General features: G+C 41.2%; 1 protein-coding gene across 2 annotated transcripts; it reads right to left on the reverse strand.

Moving 5' to 3' along the window:
* Positions 1 to 14408: 14408 nt before the first annotated feature.
* On the reverse strand, positions 14409 to 15589 carry LOC103695558 (HVA22-like protein e). 2 transcript variants are annotated; one of them, XM_039130628.1, is made up of 5 exons: positions 15419 to 15589; positions 15235 to 15261; positions 15025 to 15147; positions 14738 to 14894; positions 14409 to 14589 (listed from the first exon to the last, which is right to left on the reverse strand). In XM_039130628.1, exons 1-5 carry the CDS (start codon positions 15463 to 15465, stop codon positions 14563 to 14565), a joined length of 381 nt encoding a protein of 126 aa, XP_038986556.1. In that variant the 5' UTR covers positions 15466 to 15589; the 3' UTR covers positions 14409 to 14562. The 2 variants fall into 2 exon arrangements, with proteins under 2 accessions (XP_038986556.1, XP_038986557.1); XM_039130629.1 differs by lacking the exon at positions 15235 to 15261.
* Between the last annotated feature and the right edge of the window lie 997 nt (positions 15590 to 16586).

Genomic DNA, 16586 nt, shown 5'->3' on the forward strand with positions numbered 1-16586 from the left:
GTTGAGAAAACCTGTCACGAAGATCATTCCACACCACTAAAGCTGTGTCAGAACAGATGATGCTATCACCTATGTCGCATGTAATGGAGTTGAAAAGCCAAGATAACACCATATTGAATCATGTCTATGGGTCAAAAAGAGATGAAGATTCATCTGGCTGTGGAATTGAGCCATCAACAAAACTGACTTTGTTCTTTGCGATTAGAGCCATTAAGATAATTATCACCATTTAATGGGTTTGAAACGATCGAGGACGTTGCCACAGGTATGGGTGAAGGTAGTAAGGGATGGAATAAATAAAAGAAGATACATGAGTCGCGGTGGAAGAAGAATTGTTGGTATTGGAAGCCATAGGTTTCAAAAGAAGCAAACAAATAAAACTAAGAAAGTTTTAAGTGAAAGGAGGATCGGGTTAAGACTGTGGTACCATGTAAAATAATATGAAGGCTCAATGGCTCAAATTCTACGACACATAACTAAATATATAATATAACAACCCAGGACCTCATCCAAATTAGTATTGGATTTCTTGATTTTGTATAAGTATCTAAAATTTACTCAGTAAATAACCGATGTGGGACTAAACACACCGCACGGGTCCTCACATACTTTTCTGTTTAAGCTCTAACGTTCTCATAAGGCTAAGGGTTCAAATTCATTGAAATCTAATCGCAAGCACTACGATCAGCTTATGGTTAGCTCCAATGAATCCATACTACAGTATTCCCTAGTTCATATAGGTTATGAGCCAAATACAAATGAATTATAGAATCTTAGGGTCAAAAATACAGGAAACAAAATATTAAAATATGTATAGCATGAATCTGAATAGATCGTCGGTGCAGGGGAATTTTTCCATATACTTTGCATACCAATCACTATAGGAAAATACATCTTTTCCGGCATTTTTTATAACCTTTACCGACGCTTATAAGCGTCGGTTAAAGTTTCGCCGATGCTAAACAAAGCATCGCAGAAGCGTCGGTGATACAGAAGTGGCAAAAGTTTTTGCTGCTGCTACCTGAAAGCGTCGGCAAAAATTGAGATTTGCCGATGCTTATAAAGCGTCGGTGAATTCCAATCGGACGCTCCTCACCGACGCATAAAAGCGTCGGCATGTCCTAGTTTTTGCCGACGCCTTCATGTAGCGCTGGCACAACCCGAGGTGCGGTAACTTTCACCGATGTGTTAAAAACGTCGGCATAAGCATAAGCATCGGAGATACAATGTCCACTGACTCAAAGCAAGTTGCTAATTTAACAAAATTCTCACATACTTTGCTAAGGTTCATAAATGCCAATGATGGTCATTGATTTTAACAATTACATGTTTCTGATCTGTGAATAAAAATATATCTGAAAAAAAATGAAAAGGGGGATGATGATTTAATCACCAAGTGTAATTAATTACATAGTCCTTGATAAGAAGGAAATAGGAAGGACAAATTAAGTAAATTCTAGGTTTACAAGAGAAGGGATTTGTGATGTTATGATCCTAAATTGCATTGATGGATTGCAGCAGTCCATGGTACAAGTTTAATCATGCTGTATATTAGCTTTAAGTTTAATCATGCTGTTTTATCGAAAAAATGGCTTGAAATCTATCACATTTCGACCTAAGATAGGGTTTGTATCTTTTGCATGAAAGAAGAATTTACCTCTTTCTCGAGTGGAGGGGGATGGGATCGGCTGGTCGGCGCCGCAGAAGAGAGAGGAGGAGAGAAGGATGCGGATGGTTGCTCGGTGCCGGAGAGGAGGAAGGAGGAGAGGAGATTGGTGTTGGATATCGCTCAGCGCCGAAGAGGACAAGGGTCGGTCGCTTCTCGCCGGAGAAGAGAGAGGAGGAGAGGAGGATGCGTACGGTCCCTCGATGCCAGAGAGGAGGGAGGAGGAGAGGAGCTTGGCGTCGGACATCGCTCGGCATCGGAGAGAACAAGGGTTGGTCGCTCGTCACCGAAGAGGAGGTCGGAGGAGAGGAGCCCTAGGGTTTGATCGAGGATGCAAAATGAGGAGGAGCGGGGCAGCCGCTGGTTTCGTTAGAAATTTGATTTTCGACGACACTTATAAGCATTGTCTTAGGCCAGGAAGTACGGCGATGCTAATTAGCGTCGTTTTTTGAAAAACGTCGGCAAATTTTGATGTTAGACCAAAAATTGCCGATGCTTGTAAAAAGCATCGGCAAAAAAGCATCGATAAACTGACTTTTTCTGTAATGTATGAATTTGGATGGATCTTTGGTGTAGAGGAATTTTGCCATTTGTCTTTGATTGTCCTTGATTTTACGCTGGCATCTCCAAGATAACACGGACAAAGGAGTCCCAAGCAACGTTGTGAGCTGATAGGATACTATTTTTTCTCCATTCTATCCAAAGCATCTTCAAGGTCATTTTCGATGGCCAGCTAGAGCAGTAAATAAAATCATTAGGGCTGCTATAAATCAATTAAGTTTATGTCTGCACTTATTTAAATTTTGACCGGATTTCCTATCCTAATTATTAAAAAACTATTTGGAATGATCAACCCTCAAACAAATAATTAGAGTAGCAACTGGTGACCTATTGGCTGTGCAACAGTATGATACATATATGTTCTATTTTATCATACTGCTCCATACCAGTACCTGGCACGACAAGATGCTAAGTATTGACATGCAAAGTACCATGCTAGTGTCATATGTTGGTAATGCACTAGCACAATTAATGTCATTAGGGGTGTTCATCGGTCGGATCGAATTGGTTTGGAACTAAACCCGAATCAAGAACCGATTTAAATTGATTTTCTAAAACCAAAACCGAAACTAAATGGATTATCCAAAAAAATTGTTTGAAACTGATCCGAAAAATTTGGTTCAGATCGATTCAATTTATCGGATTGATATTTGATAGGCTAGGCTTGTTCAAAAATATAAAAATATCATTTTATATAGAGTTGACATTCAACAGACTGCGCTAAATGGGCCGGAATAAGTCTAAACAAAAAAATCTATTTTATATAAAAATAATAAAAAATTAAAAATTTATATATATATATATATGAGTCTGATTGGATCAGCTCGAGTTGGTTTGAATGCACAAACATATGGGTATGTTGGATTGGATCGGATCAGTTTGAATTGATTTTTTGAAAATTTAAATCGAAGCTGAACCGAAATTTTTCGATGCAAAACTTCCTCAAACCAAAACCAAAATCGACTTAAAAAAAAAAATCGATTGAAACTAGTTTTTTGCGTACCCCTAAATGTCATAGACATCAGCTGCATGTTGTGCCAACCAATACTGGAATCCATGATCTTCATAAACTGATATTTCCTTTTCTCTAAACAAAAAACTTCGTTTCTTTTTATATCTTGATTCTCATTCATTAGGCTTTTTCTCACGTATGACATTTCCTTTGAATGTTTGGACCTATAACACGAGGGCTCTCATTGTGTCTATGAGATCACAAAGATGTCCTCTGTTTCTTTGAAAGGCTTTTCTCAATAGATCTCCATTCATAGATCATATGCACCAATGTTAGCATCAGCTGTTCGCAATTCTGAACCCCACCCAAATTTGTTGAGATAATAAACTTTAAAACACTGCAGACTGGACTCAAGCCCTATGACATTGGTAATAATTTTCACAAATTTTACCACCCTAACTTTTTGACGCTTGATTCACTCTTGTATAATGGATGTGATAATTGAAAGAGCAATTCAATCTTTTAATACAACAAAAGATTGAATTGCAACATGAATATTCCCATTATACGTGATCATGGCTTTCCTCATGACTACCTTCCATGGCTTTGCAAGGAGCGGATCGTGTGGCACCAAATCGAATTCGAAACCTAATTTTTGTGTCAATTCCCAATAAGAACATTTTGATGACTTGAAAATATCGAGCCTAGTTCAGAACAGACCTGAAGCCAAACCGAATCGATTGGTTCATGCCTTCGTGGTCAAGCCAAGCCACCACGTCAAGCTGGTCTTGGCCTAGATCCAGCTGTTGGGAACCCGCCCATGCCGCTGATATTTCAAAAATTTTTCAGATGGCAGCGGAATCGGCATGCACGAGTTCGACGTTCATCTCATGAACGTTGTTTCGAGACCTTTCGTAATTAGGTAAGAATTAAAGCTTTTAAAACAATAGGAAGATCAAATCTTCACCTTGCGCGGGTAGACGATCACCGCGAATCTGAATTCGTGGTTTTAGGAAGAGGGTTCGCTTGAAGCCGTTCAAACGTCCGGCCTCTACGGGTATCCACACGAAGCAGAGGACCGATCAAAGCTTTTTCGTCTCCCCGGGGTGCTAGCTCCCTTGCAGAGACTTCCTTTGATGGCTGATCTCCTCTCTTTCTTTCAACTCTTGAAAGTGCTTGAGAGGAGGAAGAAGAAGAAGGGACTCAAGGAAGAAGAACACAGCTTCTGCAGCCTTCTTTCTTTTCCCTGCGTTGGAAGAAGGATTGGAGGAAGAGGATGACGCCAACGCTTGGACTTTGCTCTCCCTTTGCTTGCGGCTGAACCAAGAGAGGAGGGGGCTGGTGGCGGCAGCAAGAGGAGGAAGAGAGCTCTTTTTTAGGGCGCCGGCCTCATGCCTCCTTATAAAGCCATCTAGGGCTCCTACAATCTAGGAGCCCTAGACATATTGCCTAAGAGGGAAGGGGGGCGCCGGCCCTTCTCTTCATGCCGCACACAAGGAGAGGAGGAGGGGCGTGAACCTTCCTTCTTGTGATGCCCTAATCCTCTTCCAAAGAGGATTGGGTGCCTCTCTTATGGTTTAATCCCAATCCAATTAGGATTAGCCAAATTGGGTTCAATATATGCTAGTCCTAATCCAATTAGGATTTGAATGAACCATGACTCAATTGAACTCTTCAATCCTAATCCAATTAGGAGTCATGTTGATTCATTAGATTAATAATTAATTTAGACTTAAGGAATCCTAATCTAATTAGGATGTATTTAATTTTAGTCCTAATCCAATTAGGACTCTATTTGAATCCGAAGTCCTAATCCAATTAGGATTTCTTAGGAATCCTACTCCAAGTAGGAATCCAATTTTAATTCAAAATTCCTAATCTCATTAGGATTGTAGGAATCCTATTCCAAGTAGGAATTCCAGTCCTACTCCAACTAGGATTCCCAGCCCTAATCCAATTAGGACTCTAGGAATCCCTCCCGAAGTAGGATTTGTGTTTAAGTCTAATTAATTAATTCCCTTTGTTTCTTCTTCAACTTCTTATCAATCAAATTGATTTCTTGTGATTCCTAATCACGATTTCAACCATCGGATCGGTCAATACTTCTAGTGTGTGTGACCCCATAGGTTCTATTCTGACTGGTAGTGAGATATATTGTGATCTCTATCACTATATCATTGAAAACTCCTTTCAATGGGTTGGAACGATTCCAACTCAACTCATTAGGGTTTATCGATCATCAAGATAATCCCTATGAGTCCCACCATCCACCAGTGACACCTAGCAGCATGTAGTGGCTACCCAGCAGAATGGAATGATGAACCTCTAGGTGCAGTTAACATGTGATACAGTCCTACTATCGTGGATCCCTACAGGACGGAGGTCATGGACAACTCGTCAAACCCCATCGTCTGTCATATGTCAAGATTTATTTGACTCGAGTTCGATAGTGAAAAACTCTTTCTCCACTGTGTATACTGCCCCGGCCGAGGTCTTACGAACTCAGTCTTATAAATCACATAGGATCTCTCCTTATCTATCAAGGTCGATAGATTCCATATAGGTGCATACCCTACTCCTACAGTGAACTTACTGCAGCCAATCTACACTGCATGGACCCATATGGCTAGAGACCATGTATGTGTGCAGTCAAACTACAATAACCTCACTGTGAGTAGCCGAAGCACCGCAGGTCAAAGGACCAGTCACACTACTGCAACATCAAGCAAGTCACTGACGAGTGGATAGACATCCAAGTGACTTCTTGTATTGGTCACGCTCAGTACCCTTGTTCTCTAACAAGCACCTGCACTATTACTTCAGTGTCCCTACACTGTGGACTCAAGTCTCGTCCATCCAGAAGGAGAGTGATCTGTGCACTGATCGGATCGATCACCGTCCTCGTGATGATCCTTTGATCAGGAGCATTTAGAAATTAATCACCAATGATACATGGCTCAAATTCTCAACTCTTGAGAATATGTATCATCATCTTATTAATTTCTTGGACGATTCATAGACACATAAACAATATGAATGAAAAGATGCCTTTTATTTATTCAATAATAAATAGTCAAGTACAAAATTATGTCCCTAGAATCAACAATGTGTCAGCCAAATTGGCTTCTAGGGCATACATCTAACAATCTCCCACTTGCACTAAAGCCAATTGGTCATATATCTTAGGCCCATCTTCTCAAGGTGGGCTTCAGTCTTTTGCTGACTCAGCTGCTTAGTGAAAGGGTCTGCCACGTTATCCGCGGAGTCTACTCTCTGCACCTCTACATATTTCTTCTCCACATAGTCGCGTATGAGGTGAAAGCGCCGCTCTATATGCTTAGACTTCTGATGAGACCTTGGCTCCTTAGCAAGGGCTATGGCGCCATTGTTATCGCAGTAGAGTGTTATGGCATCTGATGTCATCACATCCAGCTCTGCAATGAATTTCTTGAACCAGAAGCCTTCCTTAGCAGCTTCAGAGGCGGCGATGTATTCGGCTTCCATAGTCGAATCAGCAATGATCGGTTGTTTAGAACTCTTCCAATTCACCGTACCACCATTGCACAAGAACACGTATCCAGATGTTGACTTCCTGTCATCGACATCAGTCATGAAGTCTGAATCTGTGTACCCTTCTACCTTTAACTCTGATGATCCTCCAAAAACCAAGAATAAATCTTTAGTTCTTCTCAAGTACTTAAGAATATTCTTCACAGCTGTCCAGTGTTCTTCACCTGGATTCGACTGATATCTGCTTGTGACACTCACAGCAAGAGCTATATCAGGTCGTGTACATAGCATGGCATACATGAGGCTTCCTATTGCCGATGCATAAGGAATCTTGCTCATGCGTTGAATCTCCTCAGGTGTGTTGGGGCACATCTTCTTGGAGAGATGAATTCCATGCCTTAGGGGTAAGAGACCCCTCTTGGAGTTTTCCATGCTGAACCTCTTCAGCACCTCCTCTATGTACATTTTCTGTGACAGGCCAAGCATCCTTTTAGATCTATCTCTATAGACCTTTATTCCCAAGATATAGGATGCTTCCCCAAGGTCTTTCATGGAGAATTCTTTTGACAACCAGACCTTGACCGAGGTTAGCATGGGAATATCATTCCCAATCAGGAGAATGTCATCTACGTACAGTACGAGAAAAGCGACAGCACTCCCACTAACCCTTTTATAAACACATGGTTCCTCCTCGTTTTTGATGAAATCAAACGTTTTGATTGTATCATCGAAACGAGTGTTCCAACTCCGAGAGGCTTGCTTTAGTCCATAGATGGACCTTTGCAGCTTGCAGACCTTGTGATCTCTATCACTGGAAGTGAAACCCAAAGGCTGTTCCATATAGATATCTTCATCAAGATATCCATTCAGGAAAGCAGTTTTCACATCCATCTGCCAGATTTCATAATCATGAAATGCTGCAATGGCAAGCAATGTTCGGATGGATTTTAGCATGGCTACAGGTGAAAAGGTCTCCTGATAGTCAATGCCTTCGCGCTGACTATACCCTTTCGCCACAAGCCTTGCCTTATAGGTCTCTACCTCTCCATCCGAACCTATCTTCCTTTTGTAGATCCATTTGCATCCAATAGGTACAATACCTTCTGGTGGATCTACTAAGGTCCAGACTTGGTTGGAATGCATGGAGTCTATCTCTGACTTCATAGCTTCCAGCCATTTCTCGGAATCGATATCAGATATCGCCTCGTTGTAGGTTTTGGGATCCTGTATGTGATCCCTATCTCCCACTAGGAGCATTTCCTCAGTATCCTCTTCAAGTATACCTAAGTATCTATCGGGAGGATGGGAGACCCTACTAGATCTACGAGGTGGTCGAGGGACATCGTGTACTGGCTCTGTATGAATAGGTTCTATAGGATCCATGACTCGTTGCTTTTCAGAGACTTTCTCTTCAAGCTCAATTTTCCTCCCACTGCCTCTATCAAGGATAAACTGATTTTCCAAGAAGATGGCATGACGGCTCACAAACACATTGTGATCCTCTGAGACGTAAAAATTGTATCCTAATGACTCTTTAGGATATCCTATAAAACGAGCACTTATGGTCCTAGCCTCTAACTTGTCCGCCTGTAGTCGCTTGACGTGGGCCGGACATCCCCAAATCTTGAGATGACCCAGACTTGGTTTCTTACCATGCCATATCTCATACGGTGTGGTAGGAACGGATTTAGAGGAAACTCTATTCAATAAATAAATCGCTGTGAGTAAGGCATCTCCCCAAAGGAACATAGGTAAATCAGTGAAGCTTATCATGGACCTGACCATATCCAATAGGGTCCGATTTCTCCTCTCTGACACCCCGTTGAGTTGAGGTGTACCCGGAGGTGTCCATTGTGAGACTATGCCGTTTTCTTTGAGATAGTCCCGGAATTCCCCACTAAGGTATTCTCCTCCCCGATCTGATCGAAGAGCCTTAAGAGGTTTTCCAGTTTGTTTTTCTACTTCATTCTTGAACTCTTTGAACTTTTCAAAGGATTCAGACTTGTGTCTCATAAGATACACATACCCATACCGTGAATAATCATCGGTAAAGGCAATGAAGTAAGAATAACGTCCCCTGGCTAGCACATCGAATGGGCCACATACATCTGTATGTACTAGGGTAAGTATTTCAGTGGTCCTCTCCCCATGTCCTACAAAGGGTAGTCTAGCCATCTTTTCTTGAAGACAGGACTCGCAAACTGGATATGACTCGGAAGTCAATGAGCCTAAGAGCCCATCTTTATCCATTTTGTTCATTCTATCTTCTCCAATATGGCCAAGTCTGAGGTGCCACAAATATCTTTGGTTTATCTCATCTCTGGATCTTTTGGATCCTTTGGCACTCACATCTTGCTCGGTAACATTCACAGATACATCCATATGTAAATGATAGAGACTGTCAATCATAAAACCACGTGCGACTATTTTATTTCTCAAATAAATAGAACAGCAGTCTTTGTCAAATGTAAAAACATGACCTTCCTGTGCTAGACATGAAACAGAAATCAAATTTCTGCTAGCAACAGGTACATAATAGCAGTCTCTAAGTATTAAACTAAATCCAGACGGTAGTCGCAGATGGTAGGTGCCCACAGCCACAGCAGCAACTTTTGCCCCGTTGCCAACCCGAAGGGTTACCGCACCTTCTGCCAGCCTTCTACTTTCCTTTAGACCCTGCATGGTAGTGCACAAATGAGCACTAGAACCAGAATCTATAACCCAACTGGAAGTAGAAGAAACCGTTAGATTAGTTTCAATTATGAGCAAGTCTATACCTTCTGAAGGTGTGTCACCTTTCTTGTTCTTCAGGCTCTCGAGGTATGAAGGACAGTTTCTCTTCCAGTGGCCTTCGACATTGCAGTGGAAACATTTTCCTTTGTCGTTAGCCTTTTTCTTTTGAACTTCCTTCTTTGGCTTCTTGTCTTTCTTCTGCTTCTTTGTAGGCTTCCTTTTCTTCCAAGTAGACTTTCTCTTGGAACCAGAAGTCAACTCAGCAGCGAGGACATTGCCCCTTGAACCTTTCAAGGCTCCCTCAGCAGTTACCAACATGTTAATTAGTTCAGTCTTAGTGCATTCAATCTTATTCATGTGGTAGTTTACTATAAACTGACCAAATGAATCAGGAAGTGACTGTAGGATCAAATCCACTTGCAATTCCTTGTGCATGTCCATACCGAGCTTCTCAAGCTCCTCTAGGTTCTTGATCATGGTCAGACCGTGATTATGGACAGACTGCCCTTCGCGCATCTTCGCTTTGAAAAGCCTCTTGGACACTTCAAAACGAGCTGTGCGACTCTGCTCACCATACAACTCTTGTAGGTGTGCCAGTATGTCCCTAGCAGTCTTTATATTTTCATGCTGGCATTGGAGTTCATTAGACATAGATGCCATCATATAGCATTTTACTCTAATGTCATCGTCCAACCACTTTTTATGCATCTCACGCTGAACATCAGTGGGACGTGCTGGTAATGTGGGGATATCTGAATCGAGTATATAGCCTATCTTCTCACAGTCCAAAACTATTTTGAGATTTCTAAGCCAGTCCTTGTAATTGGTTCCGGTCAGTCGGTTGGTCTCAAGAATACGGGTCAAAGGGTTTGAAGCCGACATTGTATCTGCAGAGAGTAAAGATTCTAGTTAGACTCTTGTACTTGATCCTAATCTGTCCTAAGGTCTTTTAGAACAAATATGACTCCCACTATTTTCTCGAATTCCTCACACTCCCCTGGTAGGAAAACGGAAATCCCACACGACTAGGGTTTCTAGTGGGTACTGCGGTCCCACCAATTCACATGCCACCTCACCTAACAGTTATTGGTGACACATAGATGGATGAGTGTACAACTCTTGTACAATGCTTCTCAAGCATGTTGCAGTGCAACTTGGTCTCTAAGCCATGAAGACCTCACCTAACAGTTATTGGTCCCATTTCTTAGTTAAGTCAGACCCACCGTATAACCGTAGGAATAAAGTCGTCATTGGGTCCTCACCTAACAGTTATTGGTGCCCAACCCCACCTTTACCCTACAACATCTCATGTCTATAGAGAGGTCCAGCCCCCCAATGCAACTTGACCACTGTATCCAGCCGAGACAAGTCAACATCAGAAAGGCCTTAGCAGCTCTACTACAGTGGAAGACCTATTGACTTAATATTGGTTAATCAGGTCTTAGTGTTTGCAACTTGAGCCTTTCATAAGAGGTAATCGAACAATTGGCCAGGTAAGCAGGTGGGAGGCTCCCCTTACTCAGAGAGTAAGGTCCTAATTAAGTAACCACCTTTCATGCTTTCCTAGACACCAATTAGATCAATTAATCTAATATGACTTGCTCATGTCGGTTCACTCTCGACTTGATTGAGAAGGTTTTAATTTAGGTCTCAATTGGGTTTGCTACATCACATGTAGACCTATCTACCCGACTCTCATTCACATCACATGCAAACGGCGCATTGCAGGCAGTTATAATCGCGGCATCAAATTAAAGCTAAACTTTAACTAGGTGATGATCATGGATTCTAATTAGGTCGTATTACAAGCACATGCACATCAATCGATCAAGTGGTCTTCAACTCTTGAATTGGATCCAAGCTTCCTTGATTCGATCCTTGATCAACTCTTGATCCCATCGCCATCAACTGCTTAGACCCCTGTTCATCTCATGCATCGTCTTCGACTTGATCGTTGATGTACATTACATCACAGAAATACAACCAGATGTAAAATAAAAATAAAAATAATTTACATCTCCTTTTAGGGGGCACGCAGGCCTCTCAAAACATCAAATAAGATGCATGCAAGCATCTGAAAAATTACATGACATCGCAGATCACATCGCAGGTCATTACATTTGATACCAAAAGGGGTTGAATCCTATGATCATCACCGTATGCTACAATTATAATTTTCAGATCTGAAACTTAACTGATTATATCATGACATAGGTCGCTGATCATGCTAATCATGATTCTAAACTTTGTAATCCCATTAACAATGCAATTAGAATCATCTTTTTATCACATAAAAATCAGCATGTAAAAATTCAGCACCCCTGAAAAAATCTGCATGCAGAATTTTTCAGCATGCATGATCAATCAATTTTCAGATCTAATAAGCCTTTAAATATTTAATTCTTACCTTAATCTACGAAGCCTAGGCTCTGATACCACTATTGGGAACCCGCCCATGCCGCTGATATTTCAAAAATTTTTCAGATGGCAGCGGAATTGGCATGCACGAGTTCGACGTTCATCTCATGAACGTTGTTTCGAGACCTTTCGTAATTAGGTAAGAATTAAAGCTTTTAAAACAATAGGAAGATCAAATCTTCACCTTGCGCGGGTAGACGATCACCGCGAATCTGAATTCGTGGTTTTAGGAAGAGGGTTCGCTTGAAGCCGTTCAAACGTCCGGCCTCTACGGGTATCCACACGAAGCAGAGGACCGATCAAAGCTTTCTCGTCTCCCCGGGGTGCTAGCTCCCTTGCAGAGACTTCCTTTGATGGCTGATCTCCTCTCTTTCTTTCAACTCTTGAAAGTGCTTGAGAGGAGGAAGAAGAAGAAGGGACTCAAGGAAGAAGAACACAGCTTCTGCAGCCTTCTTTCTTTTCCCTGCGTTGGAAGAAGGATTGGAGGAAGAGGATGACGCCAACGCTTGGACTTTGCTCTCCCTTTGCTTGCGGCTGAACCAAGAGAGGAGGGGGCTGGTGGCGGCAGCAAGAGGAGGAAGAGAGCTCTTTTTTAGGGCGCCGGCCTCATGCCTCCTTATAAAGCCATCTAGGGCTCCTACAATCTAGGAGCCCTAGACATATTGCCTAAGAGGGAAGGGGGGCGCCGGCCCTTCTCTTCATGCCGCACACAAGGAGAGGAGGAGGGGCGTGAACCCTCCTTCTTGTGATGCCCTAATCCTCTTCCAAAGAGGATTGGGTGCCTCTCTTATGGTTTAATCCCAATCCAATTAGGATTAGCCAAATTGGGTTCAATCTATGCTAGTCCTAATCCAATTAGGATTTGAATGAACCATGACTCAATTGAACTCTTCAATCCTAATCCAATTAGGAGTCATGTTGATTCATTAGATTAATAATTAATTTAGACTTAAGAAATCCTAATCTAATTAGGATGTATTTAATTTTAGTCCTAATCCAATTAGGACTCTATTTGAATCCGAAGTCCTAATCCAATTAGGATTTCTTAGGAATCCTACTCCAAGTAGGAATCCAATTTTAATTCAAAATTCCTAATCTCATTAGGATTGTAGGAATCCTATTCCAAGTAGGAATTCCAGTCCTACTCCAACTAGGATTCCCAGCCCTAATCCAATTAGGACTCTAGGAATCCCTCCCGAAGTAGGATTTGTGTTTAAGTCTAATTAATTAATTCCCTTTGTTTCTTCTTCAACTTCTTATCAATCAAATTGATTTCTTGTGATTCCTAATCACGATTTCAACCATCGGATCGGTCAATACTTCTAGTGTGTGTGACCCCATAGGTTCTATTCTGACTGGTAGTGAGATATATTGTGATCTCTATCACTATATCATTGAAAACTCCTTTCAATGGGTTGGAACGATTCCAACTCAACTCATTAGGGTTTATCGATCATCAAGATAATCCCTATGAGTCCCACCATCCACCAGTGACACCTAGCAGCATGTAGTGGCTACCCAGCAGAATGGAATGATGAACCTCTAGGTGCAGTTAACATGTGATACAGTCCTACTATCGTGGATCCCTACAGGACAGAGGTCATGGACAACTCGTCAAACCCCATCGTCTGTCATATGTCAAGATTTATTTGACTCGAGTTCGATAGTGAAAAACTCTTTCTCCACTGTGTATACTGCCCCGGCCGAGGTCTTACGAACTCAGTCTTATAAATCACATAGGATCTCTCCTTATCTATCAAGGTCGATAGATTCCATATAGGTGCATACCCTACTCCTACAGTGAACTTACTGCAGCCAATCTACACTGCATGGACCCATATGGCTAGAGACCATGTATGTGTGCAGTCAAACTACAATAACCTCACTGTGAGTAGCCGAAGCACCGCAGGTCAAAGGACCAGTCACACTACTGCAACATCAAGCAAGTCACTGACGAGTGGATAGACATCCAAGTGACTTCTTGTATTGGTCACGCTCAGTACCCTTGTTCTCTAACAAGCACCTGCACTATCACTTCAGTGTCCCTACACTGTGGACTCAAGTCTCGTCCATCCAGAAGGAGAGTGATCTGTGCACTGATCGGATCGATCACCGTCCTCGTGATGATCCTTTGATCAGGAGCATTTAGAAATTAATCACCAATGATACATGGCTCAAATTCTCAACTCTTGAGAATATGTATCATCATCTTATTAATTTCTTGGACGATTCATAGACACATAAACAATATGAATGAAAAGATGCATTTTATTTATTCAATAATAAATAGTCAAGTACAAAATTATGTCCCTAGAATCAACAATGTGTCAGCCAAATTGGCTTCTAGGGCATACATCTAACACCAGCCCGGCCGGTTTATCCCAAAAAAATTGAGTCAGAAGAACTAAAAGGTTTCCAAATCTATGGCGAATTGTCTGGAATAAATGGCACGCATCAGCCCAAAATCAATGGCCGGTTGCCAACACACTCTGGTGGTTAACCAAATCTTGGACACGTTCAAAGCACAAGAGACAATGCTTTACACTTTGAGCATAGCAAACACTTAGATAAATCAATCAGCACTTTAGTTAAAGGTCCTAAAGTTTTATATTACATATGGAAAAGAAATTGGAACACAAACATCATATTCACACTTTTCTTTTACCCCAAAAGAAAAGAAGGAAAAGAGAAGCCAAGATCTATAACGCTCGTCACCATTAATCTATCTTCCTCGGTGCAACTCCTCTCCCTGCCATTTTCCCAAAAACATCCATTAATAACCTTTATTATTATTGCTATCTTTAATCATTATTGTTTATTGATGTCATTGCCATCATGGTCATTATCGTTGTTGTCACCATTACTATTTGTCTTTAGGGAAGAGCTGAGCAACTTACCTTCTTAGAGGAGTGGACCCCATTTGCACCTATTTTGGCCCCATACTTCCTGAGTTGCTCTCTAATAAACCGTTCATACATGAATGAGGCACCCCTGAACTGTGGCAGTACCAGCCATGCTACAGAGACCACCTTTATTTCATACCACATAGGAATCCTTCAGAATACAAAGAAAGACAAAAGAAAAGATACTCAAATATGTATAAGGTCTCAAGCTAAAACCAAATGAAATCAGCATTCTTCAAATGAGTAGGGGACAAAAAAAAAAGAGTATGAAAAATCCTTACCAATATAATATGGGCTCAGCCGCCATCTCCATGAGAGTTAGGAAGGAGTACAAAATCCAATAAGCCAACCATTGCTCGTCATCGAGCTTCGATGGGTTCTCAATTGCTCGAACCGATGCGTACCTAATCCAATCAGACATTATCAAACAATAGTCAAAGGAGAAGGGGAAGACATCTATAAAAGAAAATAAATATAGATTTAGAAATTACAAGGGATACAAGAGCATGATGGTTGGCCTGCATGGGAACAAAAATGGAAGTCGTTGTCAAATAGATTTCGGTAAAAAAAACATCTTTTATATATAAAACTACAAAAGAAGCGTATAAAGGATTGAAAGGAAAAGCGAGAGAGAGAGAGAGAGAGAGAGAGAGAGGAGTTGATTTGAGAGCATACCCTGCAAAAGAGTGGAGATGGCAGAGTAAAGTCCAAAGCCTGCCCATAGTTTGCAATCGTTTTGTTAAATTCTGCTGCAAATTAACCAAGAGAACTGTATACAGATCCAAAGGAGAACAGAAGTGGCTTAAAGAGGTAATGCAATGGACCAAAGAGAGTTAATGGAGAGGAATAGGGAAGGAAGGTGAGGCATATATATAGGGAGGCAAAGAGAAGGAAAAGGTGGCAACATCTGAGATAGCATCAGATTCCTCCCTTGGACGTGGCGGCCTAGGTTGAGCATCGACACCTAGGTACGAGCACCACGCCACCTTAAGCGAATTAAGATCTAAGATAGGCCCTTACAGATTAATCTTTAGTAGCTTTGGCTTCTGCTATGGTGTATCACATAATTTATCAAGGTGCCTTCCCCTATGAAGCAATGCCACTACAGGAAAACTCATATTTTCCGGCGCTTTTTATAACCTTTACCGACGCCTATAAGCGTTGGCTAAAGCTCCGACGACGCTAATAAAAGCGTCGGCGATACCGAAGTGGCAAAAGTTTTTACCGACGCTACATGAAAGCGTCCGCAAAAACAGAAAAGCATCGGCGAGTACCAAACGGATGCCAACCTCACGCTTTTCGCCAACGCTTAAAAGCGTCGGCAATTTCCTATTTTTACTGACACTAATGAAAGCGTCGGCGTAACCCTAACAAATCTCGATGCTTTAAAGCGTCAGCATAGGCGTGCCGGGCATGTGCCATGACGTTTGTTTAACGATGCTTAAAAGCGTCAGGATTTGTATTTTTTTAAAAAAATTAAAATTACAAATGCATATCATAAAACACATATTATAACAATATGAACCTATATTACATTTACATTAACCCAAACATTCAGATCATTCAAAATATTTATATTTTCATATCCGATTAAATTAATTTACATCAAAAGTTTAGAATTACAATATACTTTGAAAAATATAAGAAACATATACATATCAAACTCTATAAAAAACAATCTACAAAGTATCAGGGGCGGGATTCAGCTCCATCATCATCATCTCTACGAGCTGCTGAAGTATCAGGAATCTAAAAAAAAAATGAAAAATCTTAGAAGTTAGGAATAATGTGATACATTAACTCATACATCATAATTGATAATATATAAAGTATTCAAATATAT

This window comes from Phoenix dactylifera, chromosome 9 (genome assembly GCF_009389715.1).
Source record: "Phoenix dactylifera cultivar Barhee BC4 chromosome 9, palm_55x_up_171113_PBpolish2nd_filt_p, whole genome shotgun sequence".
Lineage (NCBI taxonomy): Eukaryota > Viridiplantae > Streptophyta > Magnoliopsida > Arecales > Arecaceae > Phoenix > Phoenix dactylifera.